This window comes from Myxocyprinus asiaticus, chromosome 17 (genome assembly GCF_019703515.2).
Source record: "Myxocyprinus asiaticus isolate MX2 ecotype Aquarium Trade chromosome 17, UBuf_Myxa_2, whole genome shotgun sequence".
NCBI classification, from domain to species: Eukaryota; Metazoa; Chordata; class Actinopteri; order Cypriniformes; family Catostomidae; genus Myxocyprinus; species Myxocyprinus asiaticus.
Genome location: NC_059360.1, coordinates 40039789 through 40065435, shown reverse-complemented (window position 1 = coordinate 40065435; position 25647 = coordinate 40039789). Strand labels below are relative to the sequence as shown.

At 37.2% G+C, this 25647-nt stretch overlaps 2 protein-coding genes across 4 annotated transcripts in view; one reads left to right on the top strand and one right to left on the bottom strand.

The window, feature by feature from the left end:
• LOC127455432 (protein Smaug homolog 1-like) overlaps positions 1-25647 on the top strand; it is a 181351-nt gene that overhangs the window by 105420 nt on the left and 50284 nt on the right. The window lies entirely within an intron of this gene.
• On the bottom strand, positions 257-25393 carry LOC127455425 (WD repeat and HMG-box DNA-binding protein 1-like). Of its 2 annotated transcripts, none has more exons than XM_051723325.1 (26): positions 25315-25393; positions 23209-23311; positions 22842-22953; positions 22536-22687; positions 20259-20370; positions 19785-19835; positions 19530-19625; positions 18266-18358; positions 17959-18065; positions 17588-17741; positions 14960-15155; positions 14454-14626; positions 14158-14342; positions 10632-10873; positions 9958-10095; positions 9424-9580; positions 9178-9292; positions 8677-8808; positions 8173-8390; positions 7796-7947; positions 7266-7322; positions 6474-6505; positions 6178-6345; positions 5737-5876; positions 4563-4698; positions 257-910 (listed from the first exon to the last, which is right to left on the bottom strand). In XM_051723325.1, exons 2-26 carry the CDS (start codon positions 23283-23285, stop codon positions 743-745), a joined length of 3363 nt encoding a protein of 1120 aa, XP_051579285.1. In that variant the 5' UTR covers positions 23286-23311; positions 25315-25393; the 3' UTR covers positions 257-742. The 2 variants fall into 2 exon arrangements, with proteins under 2 accessions (XP_051579285.1, XP_051579284.1); XM_051723324.1 differs by having other exon boundaries at positions 23209-24232; positions 25315-25361.

Below are 25647 nucleotides of genomic sequence, written 5' to 3'. Positions count from 1 at the left end.
CTAAGCACATCATCCCAGGGGCTTGAAGACACCTCTGGGTGATATTGCCTTAAATTTTTAGTATTTTTAAGGCACCATGCAGAGTTTGTACTGTTGTTGGAAGCCTGTCAGTTTAAATCGGTTTCTTTCATGTCAATGTGGTTGCAAAACCAAAGTTCAGTGACCTTGGATGAACATAAGAAAAAAAAAAAATATAAATAATAAAAAAATGTTTTTAATAATATACACTTCACATTTGAAGGATGCCCGTCATTACATCAGCTGGTGTATACCTGCATAACACATTTTGTATTTTCCACTGGCTATATTTAGAATAAAGAAAATACAAAACATGTATAAAATGCATGATTCAAAATGCAACATTTTAGCTTTTATTCTCAAAAGTTCACAAAAACATATGTACAAGCATCCAAAACAATCAGATTAGAAAGGCCGTATAGCATCCAGAATATTTCAGAAAGAGACCTACTTATTAAGCATCTCACCAGATTGTGAAATGCATAACAAAGAACATTTTCTTCATTTAAAATGCAAATGAAGTGAGACACACAGTACTTTCAAAAGAGCTCAAACTTGTTGAAAAGAAAATGTATGGAGAATGCACAAGATCGGATCACAAATGAGCCGTTATTATAAGAGCACAGTAAATTACAGTAAAGCAATGAAAAACAGCTTAAAAGTTTTAGCATCAATATTAAAATAAAATGTAAAAAATAAGTATTAAACTTAATTACAATAAGCATTATTCTTTGTTAAATGCAAATGCAGAAAGCTTAGCAGAAGTATCCAGTGGCTTTTTCTTTTTCGCACTGCCCTCGTCCATTTCTGCATTTTTATCCATTTCTTTTCCTTCATCTTCACGTTTCCTTTTCTTGGCGTCAGTGTCACCCTTTGCTTTCTCCGTCCAGATCTAAACAGATAGAGAAAAATTGATGTACTGCACATTAAACCAGGACCAGAGAACTTTACATACAGTGGAGTTCAGAAGTACGAGTCCACTTCTGAAAATGCTTCTATTTTGCATTTTTCTAATTTCATACAGCTGTTTTCCATTACAAATTATATCATCTCAAATCACAATTTGAGTGAAAGTTGATCTGAAAAATGAATATGAATGTATTATTAGACTGCAAGGTCCCCGTTTTGCTTTAATGGCAGCATGCACTTGTGCAGCCACAAGTTTTAAAATCCTAAAACTTTTATTTTCATCTTTAAATTAATTAAACCTAATTTGAATAAGACATAAAATTAGACCTTAGATTGTCAATGTGGTCTTAGACTTTTGCACCCCAATGTATGATCATGCACAATTACACGACTGTACACCACACTGTTCAAACAAACCTTTACGTGAGCGTAACTAAAAATTGAACGACAAGCCACTGGAAACACAGACACATTTGTTCCCAAAATGAGTAAACAAAAGGTAGCAAACATTTACAGAGACTGTGATGAGTCACATATGAGCACCAGGTCCCATTCTGCATGTTCCACCCCTCCCGCTCCACAGCATTCATCATTGTAATGCACTCTTTCACTGCCTGATGCCACCCCCTTGTCATTAACATAAGATCAATGAGCATGGCCCACAGCCCCAGCCAGGGTTTCCAGAGCAACAGGCATCCTAACCATTCCCCCTCCAGGCTGGTGCGTGTGTGAGAAGAGTCATTCTGCACTACACTGAGTGACCTTGTGGGTGCAGGGTCACGAACAGATCATAAATACAGACGGAGCATGAGTGTTTGTGAAGCACGCGCGTGCATCGCGAGCACACACACACACACACACACACACACAAGGGGAAAATCATAAAACAAGAGGATATTGGCTTATAAACGGTTCTTTTGGCAGGCTTAATTTAGGATAAATAATTAGTTCACTCAAAAATGACAATTCCTTAATTCATTTACTAACCCTCATGTCGTTACAAACCAACATGACTTACTTTCTACAAAAAGTGAGTTTTAGAAGAATATCCTGGCCACTCTTTTTCATATAATGACAGTGAATGGGGACAGGAGCCCCAAAATTACAAAAAAGCAGCATAGAAGTATCCCAAACATAGTCCAAACAACTTGTGCGTTATATATCAAGTCTTCTAAAGCCATAGGAATTTAAGTAAATCTTGACGTCCACCCTAGCTCTCCTTGATTTGTTCATGAGGGCAGTAGCAATGTTAGATTTGTGAAAAATTGGTTGTTTTGAGTCACATCCTTTTTATCGTTTTTATGAATCCGTTGATCCAGTTCACAACACCTAGATGATTTGTACATAAATCGGACTGATCTGGTTCTTGAGTTCACCAACTCAATGATCCAGTCACAATGGTTAAAGGGATAGTTCACCCCAAATTAAAATTCTCTCATAATTTACTCACCCTTATGCCATCCCAGGTGTTTATGCCTTTTTCTTCTGCAGAACACAAATGAAGATTTTTGGAAGAATATCTCAGCTCGGGTAGGTCCATACAAGTGAATGGTGACTAAAACGTTGAAGCAGGGACTAAAAATGGTTCAAGGAACGAAAACCGAAAACGAATGTAATTTTTAGCAGAACCTGCTCAAAAACCGGAACAAAGTGATTTTCAATTGTTCCGGAGTGAAAGCGTTATTTTTAAATGCTGGAAACCGGTTATAACCATTTAATTTTGTTGCAATAATTTTTTTCATGAAACTAAAGGCCAAAGGGTTTATCACAGTATATATATAGAACTATACCATTTCATGTTGCCCGAAAAAAAATTAAACATGTGCTTTGAACCTGAAGGTAACTGCTGCATCACATATTTTTTTGCCTAATTACCCATTGTCGTATTCTGTGAATGAAGACATTTTAACAACTATGTACAGTATAATTACTACATATACTGTACATGCACGGCTAATTCAGACACAAGTACTTTTTACTTCTAAAGATATTTTTCTCAGTTGTTTCAAAGTCTGAATTATTCACTGAATTATTGTTAGATAAGATGCATTAATAAAGATTTGATGCAGCTGGGTTTTGATTTAGAAGCAGGTCTTTAATTAAAATTTTACTTAACTGTATGCTTGTTACAATTTCTATTTTGATAAATCGCTAATTTTTTGTTTATTTTGAGGCAAGTGACAAGCTTGTTTTTCCAGATCAGATTGCTTGCTGCTTTTGTGAGATCTGACAACGCTGCAACTGGCATTCCACACACCCCTATAGCAGAGTACTATAATTTTAAAAAGAACGTTATTAACTGTTCTTTTATTTTGTTCTAACCAGTAACCATTTGGAAAAGTGTCTGTGGAACTTTTGAACCAGAAAAAAACAAAAAAAAAAAAAGTTTTTGCTCTGAACAAACCAAAATGAAAAACAATTAGTCTTTTGCCCCTGCTTTGAAGGTCCCAAAATCAAATAAAGGCAGCATAAAAGTAATCCATAACACTTAAGTGGTTAAATCTATGTCTTCTGAAGCGATATGATAGGTGTGGGTGAGAAACAGATCACTATTTAAGTCCTTTCTTACTATGAATCTCTACTTCCACATTCTGAAGGTGAAAGTGAAAGCAGAGATTTATAGTAAAAAAGGATTGAAATATTGAGCTGTTTCTCACTCAAAGTATTGCATAGTTTCAGAAGACATAGATTTAACCACTGGAGTCATTTGGATTGTTTATGCTGCCTTTGTGATTTTTGGACCTTCAAAGTTCTTGCCACCATTCACTTGGATTGAAATGACCAACAGAGTGGAGATATTCTTCTAAAAATCTTTATTTGTGTTCTGCAGAAAAAGGTTATAAACATCTGGGATGGCATGAAAGTAAGTAAATGATAAGAAAATTCTCATTTTTGGGTGAACTATGCCTTTAACAGCTCACCGGAGGTGAAGGTTATTAGTGACTAACGACTTACATTTTGGTCTGTTCCTCACATAATGCTATTGCATCTCTTCGGAAGACTTGGAATGTAACGCAAAAGTCGTATGGGCCACGTTCATGATACTTATACGTTTTTTTTTTGTGCCTTTTTCATTATATGGAAAAGAAGGCCCAGGATATCCCTAAAATTTTTTTTACTTTTGTGTTCCACAGAACTCAGTCAATCATAAGGATTTGGAACAACATTAGGGTAGTGACGATTTTCATTTCTGGGTAAACTATTCATGTAAACCTTTGTGTGCATACAAAAGGAAGGAATCTGAATAGATAAACTGGTAAGTAGATATATTACTTACACAACAATAACAATAAGTGTGTACACGCCCAAGAAAACAGTAACAGGGAAATTCCTAAGTAACCTCCTCTGATTGATCAAAACGTTTATGAACAGATCCTCAAGTCCCGCCCAAAATCACGCCATTGGTTGAGCCAATGATGCTATGTTGGACTGGGGGTGATGCTCAAACAAAGAGCAATGTTTTGATAGCACCAAAGTGTTTACACTTGTCAGGCGAAGAAACCATGAATGGCTTAATATGCAGAGGCCACAACAGTAAGCCGGAATATGAAAAAGTATTTTAAAATGACACACTTCAGAAACCAGTTTTGCATAAAATGTGTGTTACACGCTCCAGTGAACGTGAAATGTCTTACCAGTCTTTCCTCTGCTGAGAGAGTGCGGAAACGCCCCATGCCATCCTTGATAACATCCATTTCCTCAAAATCAGGATTGTCAGCCAGAATGCTCTTCCTGTTCTCCTCAAGCCACAGCTGAAAGCCGGTTTTCGGTCTGAAGGAAGTAAATTCTAGTTAGAAAACAGACTGTAAACAAAGAAAGCACAAAAAGTGATAATTCCTCAATCAAAGCAAAACTATTTGATTAGGGATGTGCAATATATTGGCGATCATATAAGCATCAGCTAAAATTAATAGTGATTTGGAATATGATTAATCAAACAATGTCTAGCGGTTTTGCACATAATTGGCATTGGTCAATAATTGTGTCCTCTTGGCCGATTAACAAAAGTGTTAGCTTTCCCTTTATGTCATTTCAAAAATCTACCAACAGCCTTGTCAACAGATTTCTGTTTTTAATCTGAGTAAATCTAGACTAAAATAAGTGTTTAGTTCACATAAATAATTTTGTAATCTCATTTGTGTTCATTAAATTGTATGTATTATGTATGCATGTATATCTTGGCATGGTAACAATTTACAATAATGTTATATGTGTAGACTATTATGCAATGCAATCAATTAAATGAGCTACCAACAATTACAAATTTTACCATATGTATTCACCTCATTTTAAAATCATATTTAATAACTTAAGTTAATGTTAACTTCTAAAAATTACAATTTTTTACATTATCAAAAGGATACAATAACAGGGCTGATTGTTTTCCAATTCAAACAGTTAACTATAACAAAAGTTCAAAAAATTCTCCACTGTTTCCACTGTACCCATTTTAACTTATATAAAACTTTAGATTAGAGCTAACTGGAGCTTTGAATAGTTTCTAGCCGTCTTACAAAAACAGGGAAAACCATCATTTAATTATACGACATCATAGGAGCCAAACTTTCTATAATGGTGCATCTCTCGATGTGATCATTGAGCTTATTCATGAAGTATGAGCAGAACAAATCTTCGCATAAATAGTTTGTAAAACCATTCTAATGTAACTATAACTCATGTTTCATGAATGAGGTGCATTAAACATATTTTGAGCACTGAGAATGCATAATGGATAAAGTGGCCTTTGACATTCTCTTCTCTCACAGTTAAATAGTTGTGTCCATTAAAAATAAAGAAGTTGCTGCTTACTTTCTGTTTTCAGTATTCTCAGTTGATGCTGGAGGTGTTGCTAAAGTAGTCTGTTTTACAGTCTCGGCTGCTGATTGGCTCTCCTCCTGTTTTTTACTGATTCTTTTAGGAGTGCTCATCTGCAGCAGAGTGGCCTGTGTCTAAGAAAGAGGACCAATCACTTATGCAAATTAAGAACATCTAAATATCTGTAATCTATTAGATGGGATTGATGGGTTCTGGGGAATGCATGTGCTAAATAAAATAAAGTTGCTTATAATCCAGTGGAAACACCTTTGACATTTCAGGAAATGTTCTGCTATCAGAACTAAGAATTCCCATGGAAAAGATGCTAGATAACAGGTCATCCCTGGCAGACAGAACTGAGAATGAGCTGGGATCAGACAGATTGTGTGGCCCTACAGGGCTGGAGTTCATGTGTGTTTGACCAGCACGCTGTACCTTGGACTTGGGTTTGGGTGCCAGGGGCTTCAGGACTGGGGCTTTGCCCTGTTTTGAGGTTCCGCTGAGAGCAGCAGGCTTTCTGTTGGACATTGTCATGCTGTCTAAAATATTAGTCGCTCTGGGCTGACCAGCTTGAGAACCTGATAACTTTCCAGCACCCGAAACCTGCATGTGAGAAAAAAAAAAAAGAAAAAAAAATTATATATATTTACTTCCTTATGAGTAATTGCAAATCTTGAATAGTGGATACACAGTAAACCTTCTATTAACTTTTATTAATAAGTAATTCCTACCTTAAAAGGATTCACACATCCTTCTTTGCTCACTATGAAAAAGCACAATATTTGTTGTCAGCAGAGGCATTTTTGGCAGTCTAGTCATGTCACTCAATAAGACATTTGAGAAATCAATAAATAGATTATGCAATCAATTAAATTTAAATCAAATATTAAAATGAACTTTTTCCAGAAATAATCATTTCTATATTACAACTGCTTCACTGAATATAGTATTACTTTATTTGTTATATATATATATATATATATATATATATATATATATTCAGGTTAACACATTTAATGTTCGATTGTTTAACTAATTATTAATTTTACTAAAATGATTAGTGACATGAATGGGGCTTCATAATTCATAAAAAGACACTCTATTAGCATAACATAAAATATATATATATATATATATATATATATATATATATATATATATATTTATTTATGTTATGCTAATAGAGTGTCTTTTTCACTGTATTAAAAACACTGTTTTTTGTTGCAGAATAATGCCCTGCAGTGCACTTTTGTTTCGTGTACATTTGTTTGTGTTTAAGAGAAGATGATTTAATAAAATATTAATGAGACAAGATTTATATATTTATTTTGGATTAATTAATTGTTATATTAATCAAGTAATAATAATAAAAAAATCTTTAGAATAATCTGCAAATTAGTCATTAGATTAATCGACTAATCGGAAAAATAATCGGTAGATTAATCGATAAAATAATAATCGTTAGGTGCAGCCCTAGTATGTATGGAATAAATAACTGGGAGTGTCCTCATAACACAACTCACCTGGTCTGGGAGAGGGCCTTTCAGGTGATTTTCCTCCCTTTTTAAATGGATTCAAACCTGGAATGTCAAAATTCACAGGTCAATAATTCAAGGTGAGATATTTAATTTAAAAAAATATGTATTTCTTAATTATATAGGTGTGCCCAGTCCTCCATCTGAGACGCACACTATTTGTAGCCAAGTATTGTGCACAGATAAGCATACCAATCCAGTAATCATGTATATTTATCATTATTCTAGGGAAAACATTATGAGCCATATAACTGTCATAAGTGTATGACTGATGCACAGGTCATTTAGGGTCCGAAATTAAGGGGAGCTAGGTGCAAAAATGGCACCAAAAATGCCCCCGTAATTCAAAATGTGGGGGTAAAAATGCCCTCGTAATGAATTCTTCATTTTTCCCCCTTTTTCTCCCAATTTGGAATGGCCAATTCCCAATGTGCTTTTAAGTCCTCATGGTTACGTAGTGATTCGCCTCAGTCCGGGTGGCACTGTTGAACGCATCCTTTTCAAACTGCCATATTTACGTGGTCTGCTGGCCTCTGTTGATTCCTCTGCATCCATTTGTTCTTCCTGTTGATATTCCTCCTCCACCTCTTCCTCATCATCATAGCCATTCTCAACTTGTGCTTGTCTGATCTGATCGGATCCTCTATATTCTCTGTTGGTGTGACTAAACCTACAAAACACATCATGTCAGTACAACCATTTTCAACTGTCTTTAAATGTTACATTTCAGGAGATGTGGTAACACTGGCTCAGCCAATGGGATGAGTTGGGGCAGGGCTAACTGCTTTTTGGGAACAGTCAAATTTCCGCAATTCCGTTTCGTGACACCTGTGGCACAGAAATTACACAAGTCACTTTTAAAAAAAAACAAAAAAAAAACAATAACCAATATTACCCAGAGTTTCGTGATGCACTCTGATAGGCCGGCTCTTCCTCTTCCTGCTCCTCCTCCTGCAGCTGATTGGCCTTTTCCAAAGCAAGCTCATTGAGTCTCTGTGCCAGAGCCATGCGTCGTGAGCGAGACGCGTAACGGATGGCGAGCGTCACCACGTTATGAGTCATCAGCTCAGCCAGCTCCACACACCGGAACTCACGCTCCAGTTTACACGACAGCTGCCGCATGCACATGCACGCACACACAAACACACACACAAAACAAAAAGCATAAAATTAGATGACTGGAAGGAAAGTTCAGTTCAAAGCAACTTTATCCGATCAAATCTGCAAGCTATGTCTGAGAAATATGATACATACACGTCCAAGCAAATTTCTGATTCATAGCATTCCTGTATATTGTTACAGAAATCAGACAGTGAATGACAATAAAATTCAAACCAGGCACATGCGATTGAATTTAGTCAGAGTTTAACTTCCTGTTCTGGTCATGTGAATGGCTTACAGCGAACATCTTCATTAGCAGTTCCTGCTGCTCTTTCTCAGCTTGAGTCTGGCCCTCATTGTCGATTTCATAACCGCTGGACGACAGAAAGCCGTAATGGTTATGAAAGAGCATGGAACGCCAGTACTGCTCCTAAAAAAATAGAAATAGCAGTGTTAATGTTTTGTATGATTCACAGCTAAAAACAGAAACAATTTCAGAACACAGAACACACTTCCTCTTTAAACCAACATTTAATGTGAAGTGTGACATTTTTGTGCCTGTTCATCACACGAAGTGATCATATGTCTTAAGAATTGGAATATAATGCGGGAGTTATATTGACTACATTTAATGTGGTTTGTGTATTTTGTCTTTTTTTGGAGCTTGACAGCCTAGTGTCACTATTCACTTCTACTTCACAATTCAAGTCATATGGGTTTTGAACAACATGATGTGAGTAAATAATGATAGACATTTCATTTTTAGTTGAACTATGCCTTTAAGCATTTGAGGCAGTACCTCCATCTGGCCTTTCTCTGTGGTGGTTTGGCAATAGGGCAGTTTGAAGGGCAGGATGGCCACAGCAGGGCGTGGTAAGGTGGGCGGGAAACGTGAGCCTTTACAGGGGATACACCTGAAGGAGATGATGGGAGACGATTTCAGTTCAACATTTGTTAGCTGCTTAGAAATTCAAGTTCAGATCCAAAATGAACCCACTGGAACATTTCTGAATTATAGAAAATGAATACAAAGAGAAAGCCATACCTAAGCTGCTGTGGATTCTCATGAACTCCAACCACCCAGTAATGATCTGATTTGCTCTTGCAGGTGTCCCTAGTGTTGCCGACAGGGGCCCATGTGTTCCCCAGGGTTCGGTTGAGCATACGTACAATCCCCTCAGAGTCAACACAGCACGGGGTTCCTGAAAAACAGTCTTGATCATGAAACTCTCTCTGCCGGAAATTCACAACAAATGGAGAAAAGCTTTTTTAAATACACTTAAAAGGTATAGATCCCCCCCAAAATTAAAATTGCATCATAATTTACTCACCCTCATGTTCCAAACCTATATGACTTCCTGATGTTGAACATAAAAGGAGATGTTAGGTAGAATGTTAGCCTCAGTCACCATTCTCTTTCATTGTATGGGGAAAAAAAGCAATGAAAGTGAACATCTCCTTTAGTGATCAACAGCAGAAAGAAAAGTCATACAGGTTTGGAACAACAAGAGTGAGTGAATGATAAAAAAAAAAAAAGTAAAATTTTTGTTTTTTTTTTTAAACGGAGGAGGTGATTCACCCTCTGCAGTAAAGCCCATCCAAGCCAGGTAGGATTTCCGTGAGAGAGGCAGCGGTTCTCCATGGATCACCTGCCTTTTTTTCTGCCCAAGCTGAAGCAGCTGAACTCCAAGGGCCTGATCTCCATCAAACCCAGTACCTGATGGCATGATAGATGAAAATTGAGCTTAACCAATTTGTTAGTAAAAATCACATACCATAAGTAGAGGCAAGTTTCTTCCATGCTGGGCAAACAGTATCAGTTGAAATACAGTATATACAGAAATTCAGACATGCAATAGCATTGGGAATCCCAATTTATTTTAGGTTAATTTGAGTCAGAACTGTTCCCAGGTGTAGTTTAAGCCTGTGGCATCAGCACATACATACACAGTGTTTACAGTATATATGTCCATTATGTTTTTGAAAAATTATACAATTTAATTATGGTTCCAATGAACCATACTCCTAATCAATGTTCTCCCTCACAAATGCATCACTAAAGGAAGGCTGTTCAAAACAACAAAATGATTACAAATTGAACATTTCTAACCACTACAAGCATAAAGCAAAATACGTAATGTAACGCAATACACATTGCTGAACATTTTGTTTTAGCCTTGTGGTTGTTCAGGACTTCGACCAACGAGCTAAGCTTGTGCTTGTATCAGGACATAGAGCGGAGTACATCAATACCTCTGTGATATACTATGAGGAGCTGCTCGCCGTGTCCCGCCATGCAGACTGCAGCTCCAGGCAGGCTGAAGATCTCCTTCTGCACACCACCGATGGAGAACAGCCTGACCATCAGAGTGCTGGTGGCCACTGCCGCCCATCCCTGTCCCAAACACAAGGCACGCACAACTTCTTCTTTAGGAAGATCCACCATCCACTCCTTATGAGTGTCCCAACAAGAGAAGTGCAAACACTGGATCTTACTGTGAAGAGAGGAAGAGAGAGGAAGTGAGATCTGATAAATACAGAGACAAAAAGGTGATGGAACTGTGAAATCATATAATGGTGTCAAATATTAGTGTTCCGTTGCCCTCCATTTCTATATAATAATATTTATTATGGCTGGGAAACGTAACATGTTCATTTCGGCAATTAATAGTTGACTGTTTAACAAGTTTAAAAAAAATTAACGCAATTAATGCAGTATTCTTTTATTTTATTTATTTTTTTCCACTTCCTAAAACTTCGCTAATGTTTTCCCTCACTCCCTTGGCTAAAATTGGCATATATAAATTTCCAGGAGGTACACGCTGAACTCAATTGCACATACTAGCACAGAAACTGATTGTGTGGAGCAGTGCACACTTATTCATTATGTGCAAAGCATATCCAAGGCATTAACACAGGAGTGGATTTACTGTACTGAGAATGGAGACTTCACCCGCAAGCATCACTTGAAAACGCTCACTGTCAAAAGCGAAACCGCGAGAGTGAGACCCAGTGTGTGCGTGATTGAGACTAAACGGCAGCCAGGGAAAATAATAGTTTGAGATTTTAAACTTCAGCAAATAACACTTCAGCATTCAGCTGTTTTATATCTGTATATATAGTGTCTAATAATGCATTGGCAGTGTACCCTTAAGTTTATCTTGCCAATAAAGTTTTATATAAACTGAATCTGCCCATTTGATCCTACTATTAAAAAAAAAAGCTCTCTTTTAAAATGACATTTTACATAAGTTATTTAGATATAAATGTCTTTCTGTAGTTCACAGGATGTTTATTGGGTTTAAAAGTACATGAACAAAGTTTCAGGGTATGATTGTCCCTTTCAAAATCCACCTTGTGAGCCAGGTAGCATGCAAAAATGTAACAGCTGTTTAATTTGCAGGGATGCACACTCATGAGCAGTGAAAATGCAGTTGTTTTTAAAAGAATAAGCTTAAAGTGCTTGACTGAGGCAGTCATTTCGGTCAGATTAAATTTTTTGGGAAAAGGTCTAAGCTTACCGTATGTCTTTCAGGCCTAATTACGTTGGCTTGACAGAGCCAACATACTGTTATTCTACAGATATGGTTTAGGGTTCTTCCAAAATCCCCAAACTAAGATCACAAAATTCTAAATTGTAACTCCTCCCATGGCTGTCAAGCTACATCCACCAAACGTGGCACAGATCTTTAGACTGCTCTGACTTAAGGCGGTCGCACACAGGACAAGAAGCGCCATGCTGTGTCACGGCTAGGACCCGGCACAGGTATCAAACACAGGGCACGTCGATGCGGTTCACATGGCAGACAGTACACACAAAAGTTACCAAGGTTTTTCCCTTCTTAAAGAATGAACAGGGCTAGAGTAAATAATATATGTCCATTGATAATGATTTGGGTCGAATTTAATGGAAAATATTTGAGTTGCGCTTTACAACTAGTTTAAACTTTCTTTGTCAAACCAACATCAAATTTGTCTTGAAAAACTTTACCTATCGAGTTAGCCTGAAGCAAAATCATTTGGCATAAAAATTTTACAACATTTATTCTGTGGCTTAGGGCTGTCAGTTGGGCAGAGAAACTTCTAATTTTTACCTTAAATATTTTCAAAATACGAATAATATTCAAATTTTAAAGTCAGCTGATTTTTAAATTGATGTTGTCTCAGTCCACAAGAGGATGTATATAAAAAAAATAAATAATAAAATAAAATAAAAAAAAAAGCATTTCATTTTCAACTAATGTGCATAAAATGAAGTTTTAGTCGGTCCATATTTTCAAATGTAAAGTCAAAAGTAAAATGAGGGGGGTAAACACTTCAATAGGCAGTCCACATGGTGTTACACCTGCAATAATACCATAGTATACTACCCCAGACTCAAGCTTCATAATAACAGTGGAATACCACATTGTTTTTTATTCAGTAGGGTAGCAATATTCCCAGATAGCAGTGGTATTCGGCTGAACTTGGTGAAGCGGCTCAGACTATGAGCCCAGGCCAGGGGCTGTTCAAACAGACAGAATGGAACCAAACGCGAGGATCTCGAGACACACATTTCAAGTTGAACTCCTTTCCTGATAAAGCGTTTAAAAAGCTCACTGCTTAATCTGAGGAATGCTTATAAGAAAGCAAGACACAACGGCCAAAGACCTGTAAGGAGCTGTTCACACCGAACACTTTCGCAACCATCCATTTGTTTTTCTATGTAAACGCGCTAGACAAACATCTTTGTTTCGCTTTGTTTTTGTTTATTCAGCATCTTGTGCTGGAGCGCTGTTTTTAGATGCTGTGTCTAATTAAAAAGAACTTTAAAAAGCATCTCGAGACAACTGCTTTCTGTAAAACTGTATTTGTTGCGCTGTGTCTAGCCTTTTTTTAGCACAAGAATGCAATCGATCTGAAGTCATTGTCAGTGCTTGGCACACATCCAAAATTCAAATGCACAATTTTAGCATTCGAATGTGCATTTTTTTTCTTAAATTCGATGAATATTACAATTTCAAATTTTTATTTGACAGCCCTACTGTGGCTTAAAGTTTCTTTAAAGGTAACTCAGTACACTCGCGGCCATCTTTGGAACGCTCCTGGGCGACAGTTTTTTATGGATACAAATGCATAAAAGTACAGCTCCTATCTACTTGAATGGGGAAATACCGAAATCTCCCAAACGGTTGTCCAAGATTACGATCAAAGAACATATTTTGCACGTTTGTTTTCGAGTTGACTGACAGGAAATGACTGTATCTGAAAGCTGATTGGCTTCCATTTGGTCCGTCTTGGGTTAAATAGTCTCTGCTTAAAATACAAGGCCAGTACAAGTCCCAGTGCTTGTGCTGTTTGGTGAAGCACTCAATCAGCTAAGTAAACGCAAAAACTCAATGATACAAATTTTTTAGATTGACATTTACATTTATTTTTAAAAACACTCTTCAGATATGGAAACTAATTTGGATTCAAAACTGTGAATTTTAACACAAAAAAAAGGCATGTCATTTTCATACTTAAATTTTAATTGAATTCACCAGCAGAAAAATTACTACTGACTAGTGGATAAGCAATTTTGCAGTAAATAAAAATGGAGGCAAAGGGCAAATTTGCTCAGCAAACAGAGATAGGCAAACAATTAAGGACAACGGGGAAACGAGACTACAGAACAAGGTTCACACCAGTTACTGCTCACTATCGGATTACTGATATAGTATGAGCAAATTTGACAAATAGAAGCAAACAAAAGCATTATTTTTCTGTCTATCAAGTATTAACGTGATTTTGGTTTTACCTGGCGAGCTCATCGGTGCACTCACAAGCCAGCAGCACAGCCTCCTGGGATAGATCAGCCATGGTGTGGCCGAGGGTGTTGGTGAGGTGCATGGCGTGATGGATGGCTGTATCATGGAACTCCACATCAATGGCATTGTCCTGCTCATCGTTATAGCCACGAACAATGCCCACGGAGTTCCACATCTGAGACAAAAGACAGGGAAGTGTAAGAACGTATTTCTTAAACTCAAATTTAATCATAATTTAAAAGGTGAAGGTTTACAAAAATGTACTCTTACAAAAAGGCTTCCTTACCATAAAGCGATGCATGAGGTGCACCGGGGTGGATCCTGGTTGGAAAGCCCTTTGTGGCGGGGTAGGCATGGGGCCATCATAGATGGGATGGGATACAGCGGGAGCCACAGCTGGAAGAATCGCACTGCTGCTATCCTCCTCTGGAAGTTTATCCAGTTTTACTGATCCTGCATCTGTGTGGGTCAAATGAGCAAAGCATGAATATCGGAACTTCACCCACCGACAACGATAACTGGCCAAATATTATGCAAAATTAATGTTCATTTACTGTCAGCAATTTTGTGTACAACTCATTTATGATCGTAAACTTGCATTACATCATTTATATCTGCATTATATCAGCCATTAGCCACCCTGCCCACTACATATCAGCAGCAGCCATTGAAAAACTCATTAAAGATTTCATTTATTCGTTCCCTGAAGAGGAAACCTGATAAAAGTAAATTTTCCTTAAGAATGTTATCTTGAGGTTTACAACACTTGCTTTGCATCAAAACGTCTCAAACCTTGAGAATCGTCATCAAGGAACGCCCCTCTGTTCCGTGGTCTGCCTGTGGCAGGCATAAGATCATCGTCATCATCATCGTCCATGACGGCTTTCTTCACTGGAGAGCGCAAATCACTCATGCCATCATCCAGCATCCGGTCATCATCCTCATCAAACAGGTTGTCATAATCATTTGTTTCTTTACCTGCAGGGGCCTAAATATCACCAGCAACAAAAAAAAAATAAATGTTTCATTTACTTTACAACAATTGTTTACTTATAGCATAAAAATGCTTTCTACTCATAATAACTTGCATTAAAAGTCAAAGAGATATGGACTAAAAGCCACAAAACTGTTAGCTTTAATGCTTCCTATAAGCTTGTGTACTCTATACAGTTGACACAAATTTATTACATGCATTTAAGGCTAGGCAAATTTTTTTCTTCTTCGATTTAATCGATTAATTCAAATTTAGTTTGACACAATTGCAACTTTGTTTTTTTTAATCTATATATATATATATATATATACACACACACACACACACACAGTATATTGTTACATGTTTGTTGTTTACATGCCTAATTTGTATTATTTACAAGTATTTCCATTGATATGTAGAGATAGTGCTAAAACAGGACTGTCTATTTAAGACCAGCAGCAGGGACTTTGACAGAAGATTGTTTTGGTCAAATGGTTTCTTTACAGTATCCGTTCTATGTGTGGGTAGAATTAAATGTTCCTTTTGTTGTTTTGGATAGCGTGGGTCTCATCTTTGGCCTCTTTTGGATATTACACAGAGAAACTCAAATCTTGTACTTACAGCATGCAGTGAAAAGATTCCACACTACTCAATCACTGTTAAGTGGAATCTGAAAAATTACCAGCCAGTGGCTAACCACACACATAGCAGAAATTAATATTTTTGCCCATCCCTCGAGCCAAACGTGTGAGATTCCATTGTTGACGCACCACATTAAAGCATCTCTGACTGCACTAAGGACACCGCTTTCAGAGTTTGAACATATTTAGACAACCTGCTGCTTCTTTATTGAAATGTAGGGCATGATATGAAAGCACAAATAATTGAATATTAATCTAAACAGCTGCACATGTGTGCATGCTCCAAATTAATGTAACAGGTTAACAACAACGAGACTGATATAAAAGACACTGGTAATATTTTCGGTACGATTGTACACTGTGATTGTAGCATGAATTCATCCATCATGCATGTATACACCGGCTTAATCAGACCATAACTGGCCTTGGTGTTGTGCTCATGGTAATGAACAAAATGGTTCTTTCATTTCTTTTAATACCCATAATAAAGCGTTAGTTAGGTGACAGTTACAGACAATTCATATTAAATCATATGGACAGGCTATAAATAAGAGAATCAAACATCCACTGCTCCTTTTAACATGATGATTTAGATAGATCACCAATTATTGCTTTGATCTGTGACGTGCTTTGTGTACAGCATCTATAGCCAACATTTGGGAAACTTTGCCAGTTGAACTGTAATGATAATCATTTATTACTTCATACTGCTTCGCTGCTCGGCGTGTATCACACATACCCACTAGAAGGCATCATGCACTCACTCAGTGCTGCCTGAAGTGTTGAATGCAGAAATTCAGAACGCAGCCTTTTGCCGTTTAGTAATCGTGCAAGGCCATATTGCGATTTCAAACTTGATTCAATCAGTCGTTCATAGGATATCATACTGATAGAGGCCAAAGTCTGCAGGTTTCACAGCATTCCATTTTTTTTTCATTTCCCAATCGAATCATGTTGTTGTTACTTTTTAGTTGACGACATATAAAAGAAAACTAAAGGCTATTAAAAAAAAAGGGGTGGATGGGGGCCTGGGTAGCTCAGTGGTAAAGATGCTGGCTACCACCCCTGGAGTTCGCTAGTTCGAATCCCAGGGTGTGCTGAGTGACTCCAGCCAGGTCTCCTAAGCAACCAGATTGGTACGGTTGCTAGGGATGGTAGTCACATGGGGTAACCTCCTCATAATCACTATAATGTGGTTCATTCTCGGTGGGGCACGTGGTGAGTTGAGCGTGGTTGCCACGGTGGATGGCGTGAAGCCTCCACACGCACTGTCTCCGTGGCAACGCGCTCAACAATCCACATGATAAGATGCGTGGGTTGACGATCTCAGACATGGAGGCAACTGGGATTCGTCTTCCACCACCCGGACTGAGGCGAATCACTACGCGACCACAAGGACTTAAAAGAACATTGGGAACTGGGCATTCCAAATTGGGAGAAAAAGGGAAAAAAAAAAAAAAAAAAAAAAAGGGGGTGGATGGGCCCTTTGGAATGTCCTTTTCAATATGAAATGTATAAAATGATTTCATGGATCTTTAAATGATAAGTAGTTCATATCCAAATATGAATACATATATGTTCCAATATAATATAACAGTTTCATGACATTTCTAACTTTCTATTTATATATATTATTATAAATGAAAATTAAGTGTCAGCCCCAAAAAGAGGGAGAAAACTATGCAAATATTTTATACCATATACTGTATATTCCAGAAGCAGGAAAATGTCCCAAAAAGGTCCTTATGTATCTCTCATGAGTAAGGAAGCAAGAAAAGGTGAGAGCCAGAGGGGACAACTGACCTTGGTGCTCTGGGTGGTAGATGATGAGGAGGAGGAAGAGGACGACACTCCTTCCAAGAGCCCGAGGCAGCCCTCAGTGTCAGTGTAAGCGATCCGGCCCCCTGAGGGATGCCACGCCATACCACACACAGTGAAGCCTTTCTCATGTTTCTGTCTGTGAAACAAAACAGGATCAGCAACACTATCTCCACCCAAACTACACAGGACTCCAATAACAACTACCTATGACCACTGCTCTAAACAAACAACCCTGTAAAAACAATACAATACACAGTCTATGCCTGAAATACACATTCAAGTGTAGTATGGAACTACAGAGAGGCAATATAGTAACTTTATATATCAGCAAGTCAACTATAAATGTGACTAACCGTTCAATACACAGTTTGGCATCAACATCCCAAATCAAGAGGTTTCCACCAACTGTTCCTGCAGCCAGAAATTTCCCACATGGCGACCAGACCAAAACATTCACAACCTGGAGGAGAAGAGAGTATTATATGGAGGAAAAATTTGTTCATAATGTATGATGCACACCTTTTACCACACTGTAAATACACAATTAACAATTGTAATGTAATTTTTTCCCCCACCTACATCTTTCTCTAATGTTACTGGTCTTATAAATCACTGTTCCACTGTAAACGACTGGATGGAGGCTGATTGTTTTCCACTAACCTGTGTGATGAGGTCATCAGAGAGCGTGCTAATGTGCGTCCATGTTGCTCGGTCATAAAGCTGAACAGTCATGTCCACCGGTACAGCAAGCAGCTGCAAGCACAAACACCAAAGACTAAATGATTCTTTTTGAACGTCTCTCTAAATGTCAATATTATAAATGCAGTAAGAAATAACTGGTGATGATAGATGACAGTTTTTAAAGACGATATACAGACTAATAGACTCTTAAAACAGTTCAACTAAAATCAAAGAATGAATTTGAAAAGGTTGATTTAAAGGAATATTCCAGGTTTAATAGAAGTTAAGCACAATCGATAGCATTTGTGGCATATTGTTGATTACCACAAAAATGCATTATTTTATTTATTTTTTTTCCCTTTTTCTCCCAATTTGGAATGCCCAATTCCCAGTGCACTTTTAAGTCCTCGTGGTCACGTAGTGATTCGCCTCAATCCGGGTGGCGGAGGACGAATCCCAGTTGCCTACGCGTCCGAGACCGTCAACCCGCGCATCTTATCGCGTGGCTTGTTGTGCACGTTGCCACGGAGACATAGCGCGTGTGGAGGCTTCACGCCATCCACCACGGCAACCACGCGCCCCACTAAGAACGAACCACATTATAATGACCACGAGGAGGTTACCCCATGTGACTCTACCCTCCATAGCAACCGGGCCAATTTGGTTGCTTAGGAGACCTGGCTGGAGTCACTCAGCACGCCCTGGGACCTCGAACTAGCGAACTCCAGGGGTGGCAGCCAGTGTATTTTACCACTGAGTTACCCAGGCCCCCTCACAAAAATTCATTTCGACTTGTCCCAGCTTTTCATAAAAAAAATAAAAAAAAAGCAAAACTCGAGGTTACAGTGAGGTGCTAACAGTGGAAGTTTTTTAAGTTTTAATTTCTACAGTTGTTTTGGCGTTTGAGCTTACGGCGTTGCATCGTCATGACAACGAAGTTGTAAAATTAGGTATAACTTTAGACAGAAAAGGTTAGCAAGTGATTTTATCTCACTAAAATCATGTTAACACACATATTGTTTATGTCTTGTGTCAATACTTTTGAAACAGTGAGTATTTTAACATTTACCGATTGGCCCCATTCACTTTCATTGTAAGTGCCTCACTGGAACCCAGATTTTTATTTTCAAAAATAATTTTTGTGGTAATCAATATTATGCCACAAATGCTGTCGATTGAGCTTAACTTGAATTGAACCTGGAATATTCCAAGTAAAATTTAAATACATGTACATTTCCCATACCTTTCCAGCACGAGGTTGCCAGGCAAGTCTGCAGAGAGACTTGGCATTGCTCACATCACTCGACTTCTGGAGGACTTTCCATTGAGCTACCGGAGTCTAGAACACAGAACAGGGTACTTAACCTTTACATCAGGCATAGTAATACTGTACTATACATATTTATTGAAGGAACATTTGCTTGAATACGTTTCAGCTACTGTAATGCACATACCAAAAAAAAAAAAAACATCTTGGTTTACTAATAATGTCTTATACCTGCGACTCAATAGACCATACATGGACTGATCCATCACAGCTAGAAGAAGCCTGTAAGGAAGTGACATCAGGCAAGTTAAATCTCCACCTTCACTAAAGCGATATTCAGAACATGTGAAATATTAAAAAGTAAGGACAAAACAACTCTCAGTGTGTTTCTGGAGTGGAAGCTCATGACCCAGACTCAAAAGTTAATTTTAATTCAACTCAGAATACATTTATGTATTACGACAGGTTTTAAATTAATCAAGCCTACTGGAAAATAAATTATGTTTGGGAATTTAATTGATCCATTTTAATTGACTAGTTTTGTTGCCTGAATATTAACTGTTGAGGTCCACATGTATGGTGACCAAAAGTAATGATTAATAATGCACATGCCAAAATCAAGGTAATACTAATGTCCATCTAAATTTGTGCTTATTAAATTGACCAAAATCTGCTGGACATACGAAATGCAGCCAAGACACTTACTAGGAACTCATCAGAGGGGTCAAAGGCCACACTGAGGACAGGCGCATTATGACCACGTAGGGTCTTCTGCTGACTGCTGTCCATCACCTCCACGATCTTCACCAGGAAGTCACTGGAAAACACAATCCCAAAATTAGTTATTTTCACAGACTCATATTGGAGCAGCAGATCTTTCTGAACTGAAGTGGGGAAATAAATGAAAACTCATTTCCAAACTCTACAGGAAGAGAGAGAAAAAAAAAAAAAAAATCAAATAACCTGTTTGGAGCTCAGCTGCCAGTGAGCATTGCATCAATATTCAAGCAGAAGCATGCAGAATAAAATTGCTCAATCAATGCTGTGACATGCTCTCTACCTTTGTCTCTGTGATGCATCTGTTTAAAACAATCCATAAATCTGGTGAATGGCCATTTCGCCCAAATATGGCTAATCATAAAACAATTAAAGCGATTTCCTCTCGGCATTAACATTAGTCAATAGCACGGATGTCTATAAAGTATAAAATGATCCTTGCCATTTATCTGACAGCAGGGAACCCTGCAGAATCTTGCTGGAGTTCGAAAAACCAAAACCATCAGTTGATGCAACTGCTGAATTCTGCTGATGTAAATATGTAACCCAGGTGACATTAGATGAGAGTGACTTGTGATAGTTTTGGAAGCATCAGTCAGAATTGGTTAAAAATTATAAGCAATTAAGTAATGTTTTGCACCATATGCCATAACATTTTCAGCAAAAGTGTATATGACTTTATAGCTGTCAGGAGTTACACTATAGCTGTAAAATTTCCAGCTATTATTGCAAATGAAAGAAATTATTATTTGTAAATAGCTTTTTCAAAGACACAAAGACAAAAGTTACTGAGTGCACCTTTAATAAACATAAATACACAATACACAATTTATTTAGTGTCTAATTTTGTTTGTTTGTTTTTTTGGGTGGGGCCAGTAAAAGTTTAGGCAGGGCAAATAAAAATATTAACTACTGGCCAGCAGAAGAAAAAACTGTATCGTTGAGCCCTGCATAAACAGAAATGCACGTACAAATTAGGGCTGGTTATTGATACAGATTTCCAGATTCGATTCCGATATGGATTCATATGGGTATATTTTCAGTTATAATGTCCCTTTTGCTTACATATGAAAGAAATGATCTCCCAGCAAATGCTGTAAATTATACAGAGGACCTTCTAACTAGGTACATTACAAAAATATTAATTTTATTAATTATATTTCATGTTTTTCATCATTTGTCACATTTTGGCTTTTTTAAAAATAAACATCCATGTATTCAAAAAATAAATACATTTGTTACATATTTTTTTGTTTAATTGAAACTATTTATAAGTATTTACATGGATTCGCTGAACACATGCTAAAACCGGTACTGCGTCTTTAATGAGCGCATGTTAATGAGAGATACTCGAATGGTCTGTGCAACTGTGCTATGCGTGATTAGAATTAAATGTTTATATTTTGTTGTTTTTGATTGACATCTCACTGTAGGGAACAGAGAGAGAGAGAGAGAGACACTATTTAATGACAAATGGGTTGCATGGATCTCGTCTTTAGACACACATTACACATAAATACTGTTACTCTCAACATGCAGTGAAAGGATCTAGCTGCTGAATACTCCAACACTATACTATACAATCACTGGTGAGTGAAAGCTGAACATTTACCAGCCAGTTGACAAATATATACATTTTTAGTCACATAGCGTGGAACTTGGTTGCAAATGCAAGTGATTTCCTCTCACTGTAGTGGATGGTTACGCATAGAGTAAAAGCTTGATCTAGTGAAGATTGCGATGCATCAGAAAAATCGATATTTTTTCCCACCCCTACTAAAAATGCAGCAAAAACATGTAGGGGCCATTCACACCAATTGTGTTCTCGCATAGCACATCGGTACACCAAATACATCATATCTGCTAAAGATAAAGCACAAATGTGTCTTATAGACACAGCACAACGAATGGAACCGAACACAGGTGTCTCGACTCAAGTTCTTTCCAATTGACACTAAAAATGCAGCGTTCCTGTGCGAGAAGCTGAAAAATCAGCAAGACGCAGTGCAACGGTCAAAGTTTGTCTAACACGTGTTTACAAAGAAAAACTATTTAAAAAAGACAAAAAAAACAAAAAAAAAAAAAAAAAAAAAAAAAACCACATTTGGTGTGAATGGCAACTTACTCATTAAAATAAAATATCTGTATGCATGTTAAAAGATAAAGATATAATAAATCAGCAGGAGGAGGGGTGATATGACATACCTTGATCCTGCTGCCACTCTTGATCCGCTGGTGTTGAAGGCAACGTGGTTTGCGTTGGTGGTGAATCGAGTGAGTATGCCATCTGGATCGCCCTCCGGGAAAGTGTGAATTTGAACGGTGTTGTTGGAAACTGCTGTAACTAGTTTTCCATTCTGTGGGAGTAAAATAAACACTGACATTTAAATACCAATAAAATTAATTGATGAGTTTTTTTGGAAGTTTTTTGTTTTGTCTTGCATTTTCAACTAAAACATGCATTTAATAAAAACCTGCAAAGACATTCAAGGCAATAAAATGCTAATGTACCTTTAAGGTTACAGAATAAGCCTTCTCCCCGACATTTATGGATTTAGGATCATCGTCATCCAGACTTTCCCATAGGCGGACATCACCATCACTTCCACAGGTTACGATATACCTGGAAAAGATCATAAGGTACCATAATGAGGAATAAAAAAGTGATGCATCTCTATGACCCAAATACTGTAATTTCAAATCACAACAGTCTGAATTATACCGGCCTTCATGACAATATATTTGGCTCTAGTATATGATTTGGTAATCTTCACTAAAAGGAACTGATTACATCCCAAGTAATCACATTACATTTCTGATTATTTCCCAACATCACAGGTATGTGGAAGTTTTGAGTGATTTTTAAGACGTTACTCACTTTCCCTCATCATCAAAGCAGACATCAGTGTGGCCCTCTGAGTGACCATAGCGCATGGGCTTCCTTTCACACGGCATGATGCTCTCAGGTGAACAGTCAGATGCTGAAGGAATATGTATCATGAAAAACTGAATCAGATTCTCACATTTTAACAATGCAAATATTTAATTGAAAAGGTGCTGAAAACTATAGCTTTAGCTGAATATTAAAAGAATCTCATAATTCATTGTTATTGAAAATATTGAAGTCCCGGAAAGCTCATTCTTATTCTTTATTTCATTTGTATGACCAAACTCTTCCTCCATCTGTAAGTGACGGTACTTATACAATGATTTTACTTATATATCAGGGCTCAACAATCTTATCTAACTCAATCAAATCTCAACCAAGTTACCTAGCTGGCTAACATAGATGAAACTGCTGAAATTCCAAGAAGCTACATTGTAAGTTATTACTACATTATAGCTGTATAATTTAAGAAAGCTTAACAATTAATATTTTTTTTTATTATTATTATTTTTATTTTAGTGGCAAAAAAAAAAAAAAAAAAACTCATATATATAAAAATATATATATATATATATATAAATGAAATTCACACACACACAGGCAGCTGATCCCACAAAAGCTCAATGGGGTTAAGATCCATAACACTCTTTTCCAATTATCTGTTGTCCAATGTCTGTGTGTCTTTGCCCACTATAACCTTTTCTTTTTGTTTTTCTGTTTCAAAAGTGGCTTTTTCTTTGCAATTCTTCCCATAAGGCCTGCACCCCTGAGTCTTCTCTTTACTGTTGTACATGAAACTGGTGTTGAGCGGGTAGAATTCAATGAAGCTGTCAGCTGAGGACATGAGGCATCTATTTCTCAAACTAGAGACTCTGATGTACTTATCCTCTTGTTTAGTTGTACATCTGGCCTTCCACATCTCTTTCTGTCCTTGTTAGTGGCAGTTGTCCTTTGTCTTTGAAGACTGTAGTGTACACCTTTGTTTGAAATCTTTCAATTTCAAGCATTGTATAGCCTTCATTCCTCAAAACAATGATTGACTGATGAGTTTCTAGAGAAAGCTGTTTCTTTTTTGCCATTTTTGACCTAATATTGACCTTAAGACATGCCAGTCTATTGCATACTGTGGCAACTCAAAAACAAACACAAAGACAATGTTAGCTTCATTTAACGAACCAAATAGTTTTCAGCAGTGTTTGATATAATGGCAAGTGATTGTCTAGTACCAGTTTAGCAATTTAGCATGATTACTCAAGGATAAGATGTTGGATTGATGGCTGCTGGAAATGAGGCCTGTCTACATTTGATCAAAAATGACTTTTTTCAAATAATGACGGTGCTGTTTTTAACATCAGTAATGTCCTGACTATACTTTGTGATCAGTTGAATTCCACTTTAGTGAATTAAAGTACCAATTTCCTTCCGTAACAGCAAAATCTGTTTGCTGTTAAAAAACTTTTGGCTGCCAGTGTGTGTGTGTGTGTGTGTGTGTGTGTGTGTGTGTATATATATATACACACACACACACACACACATACACATACACACACACACACACACACACACACACACACACACACACACACACACACTGTTAAAAATAAATTTTATAATTTTCTTCATGGTGGGGCCAGTGATTATGTTGTCAGGTCGAGTGAAAATCTGAACAACTACAGCAGAAAAAAAGCCTGGTATATTACATTATATTACAAGACAGATGCACCAACACTTGCTTATGGTAGTAAACAAATGTACCATTGCAAGTATATTTTCCTGTTACTTGTCAAAATGACCTTGTCTAATGCAACAATTATGCAGGGGACATTATTCGCACTGTAAGTAATATAACGAAACAACTTTTTAGTCTGAATGTATCTTAATATTAGACAAATATCCTAATTTATGCAGTACAAAGCGGTAACTGTTCGAATGCATTTGCTGTTGCACGCAAAGTTATCAAGCACGGAACAAGAACACGCGGCTGAAATCTACGAGTGACTACACATGTCAGTGGATAAAAATATAATCAAAGAATAATAACAATTCGATAATACATCGATAAATGCTGTATAAATGTTTTTAAAATACAGTACTCACGGTTTTGGTTTGGCGGAAATCTCAATTTTCAGTATGCAGCGTTGCACTCGCTCATATCTCCCGCGCTGAAAATAATGACGTTGAAAAGTGGGCGGTAACTTTAACTTTTCTCAAAAGCTATTGGTTATATCACGAGTATTGGCCCCGCCCCGAGAATGATGTAAAGTGACGTTTCAGATACAATATTTTTAGTTACTAAATTCAATTAAAATGAATGTAAAACATTTTTTTTTTTTTTTTTTATGATTGTAAACGCCTCAGGTTAGATTTTTCTATAATTACTATTATTTTAAAATTAACTAAAAGTTATCCTTCTTTCATTACAAATAACAG

What these genes read in the sequence shown, in the direction of transcription:
- LOC127455425 (XM_051723324.1), bottom strand. Translation starts at nt 23,330, where the DNA reads ATGATACATATTCCTTCAGCATCTGACTGTTCACCTGAGAGCATCATG. An exon ending in TGCTTTGATGATGAGGGAAA is followed by an intron (nt 22,954 to 23,208) that starts GTGAGTAACGTC and finishes GATCTTTTCCAG; the next exon opens with GTATATCGTAACCTGTGGAA. An exon ending in AGAGTGGCAGCAGGATCAAG is followed by an intron (nt 20,371 to 22,535) that starts GTATGTCATATC and finishes TGTGTTTTCCAG; the next exon opens with TGACTTCCTGGTGAAGATCG.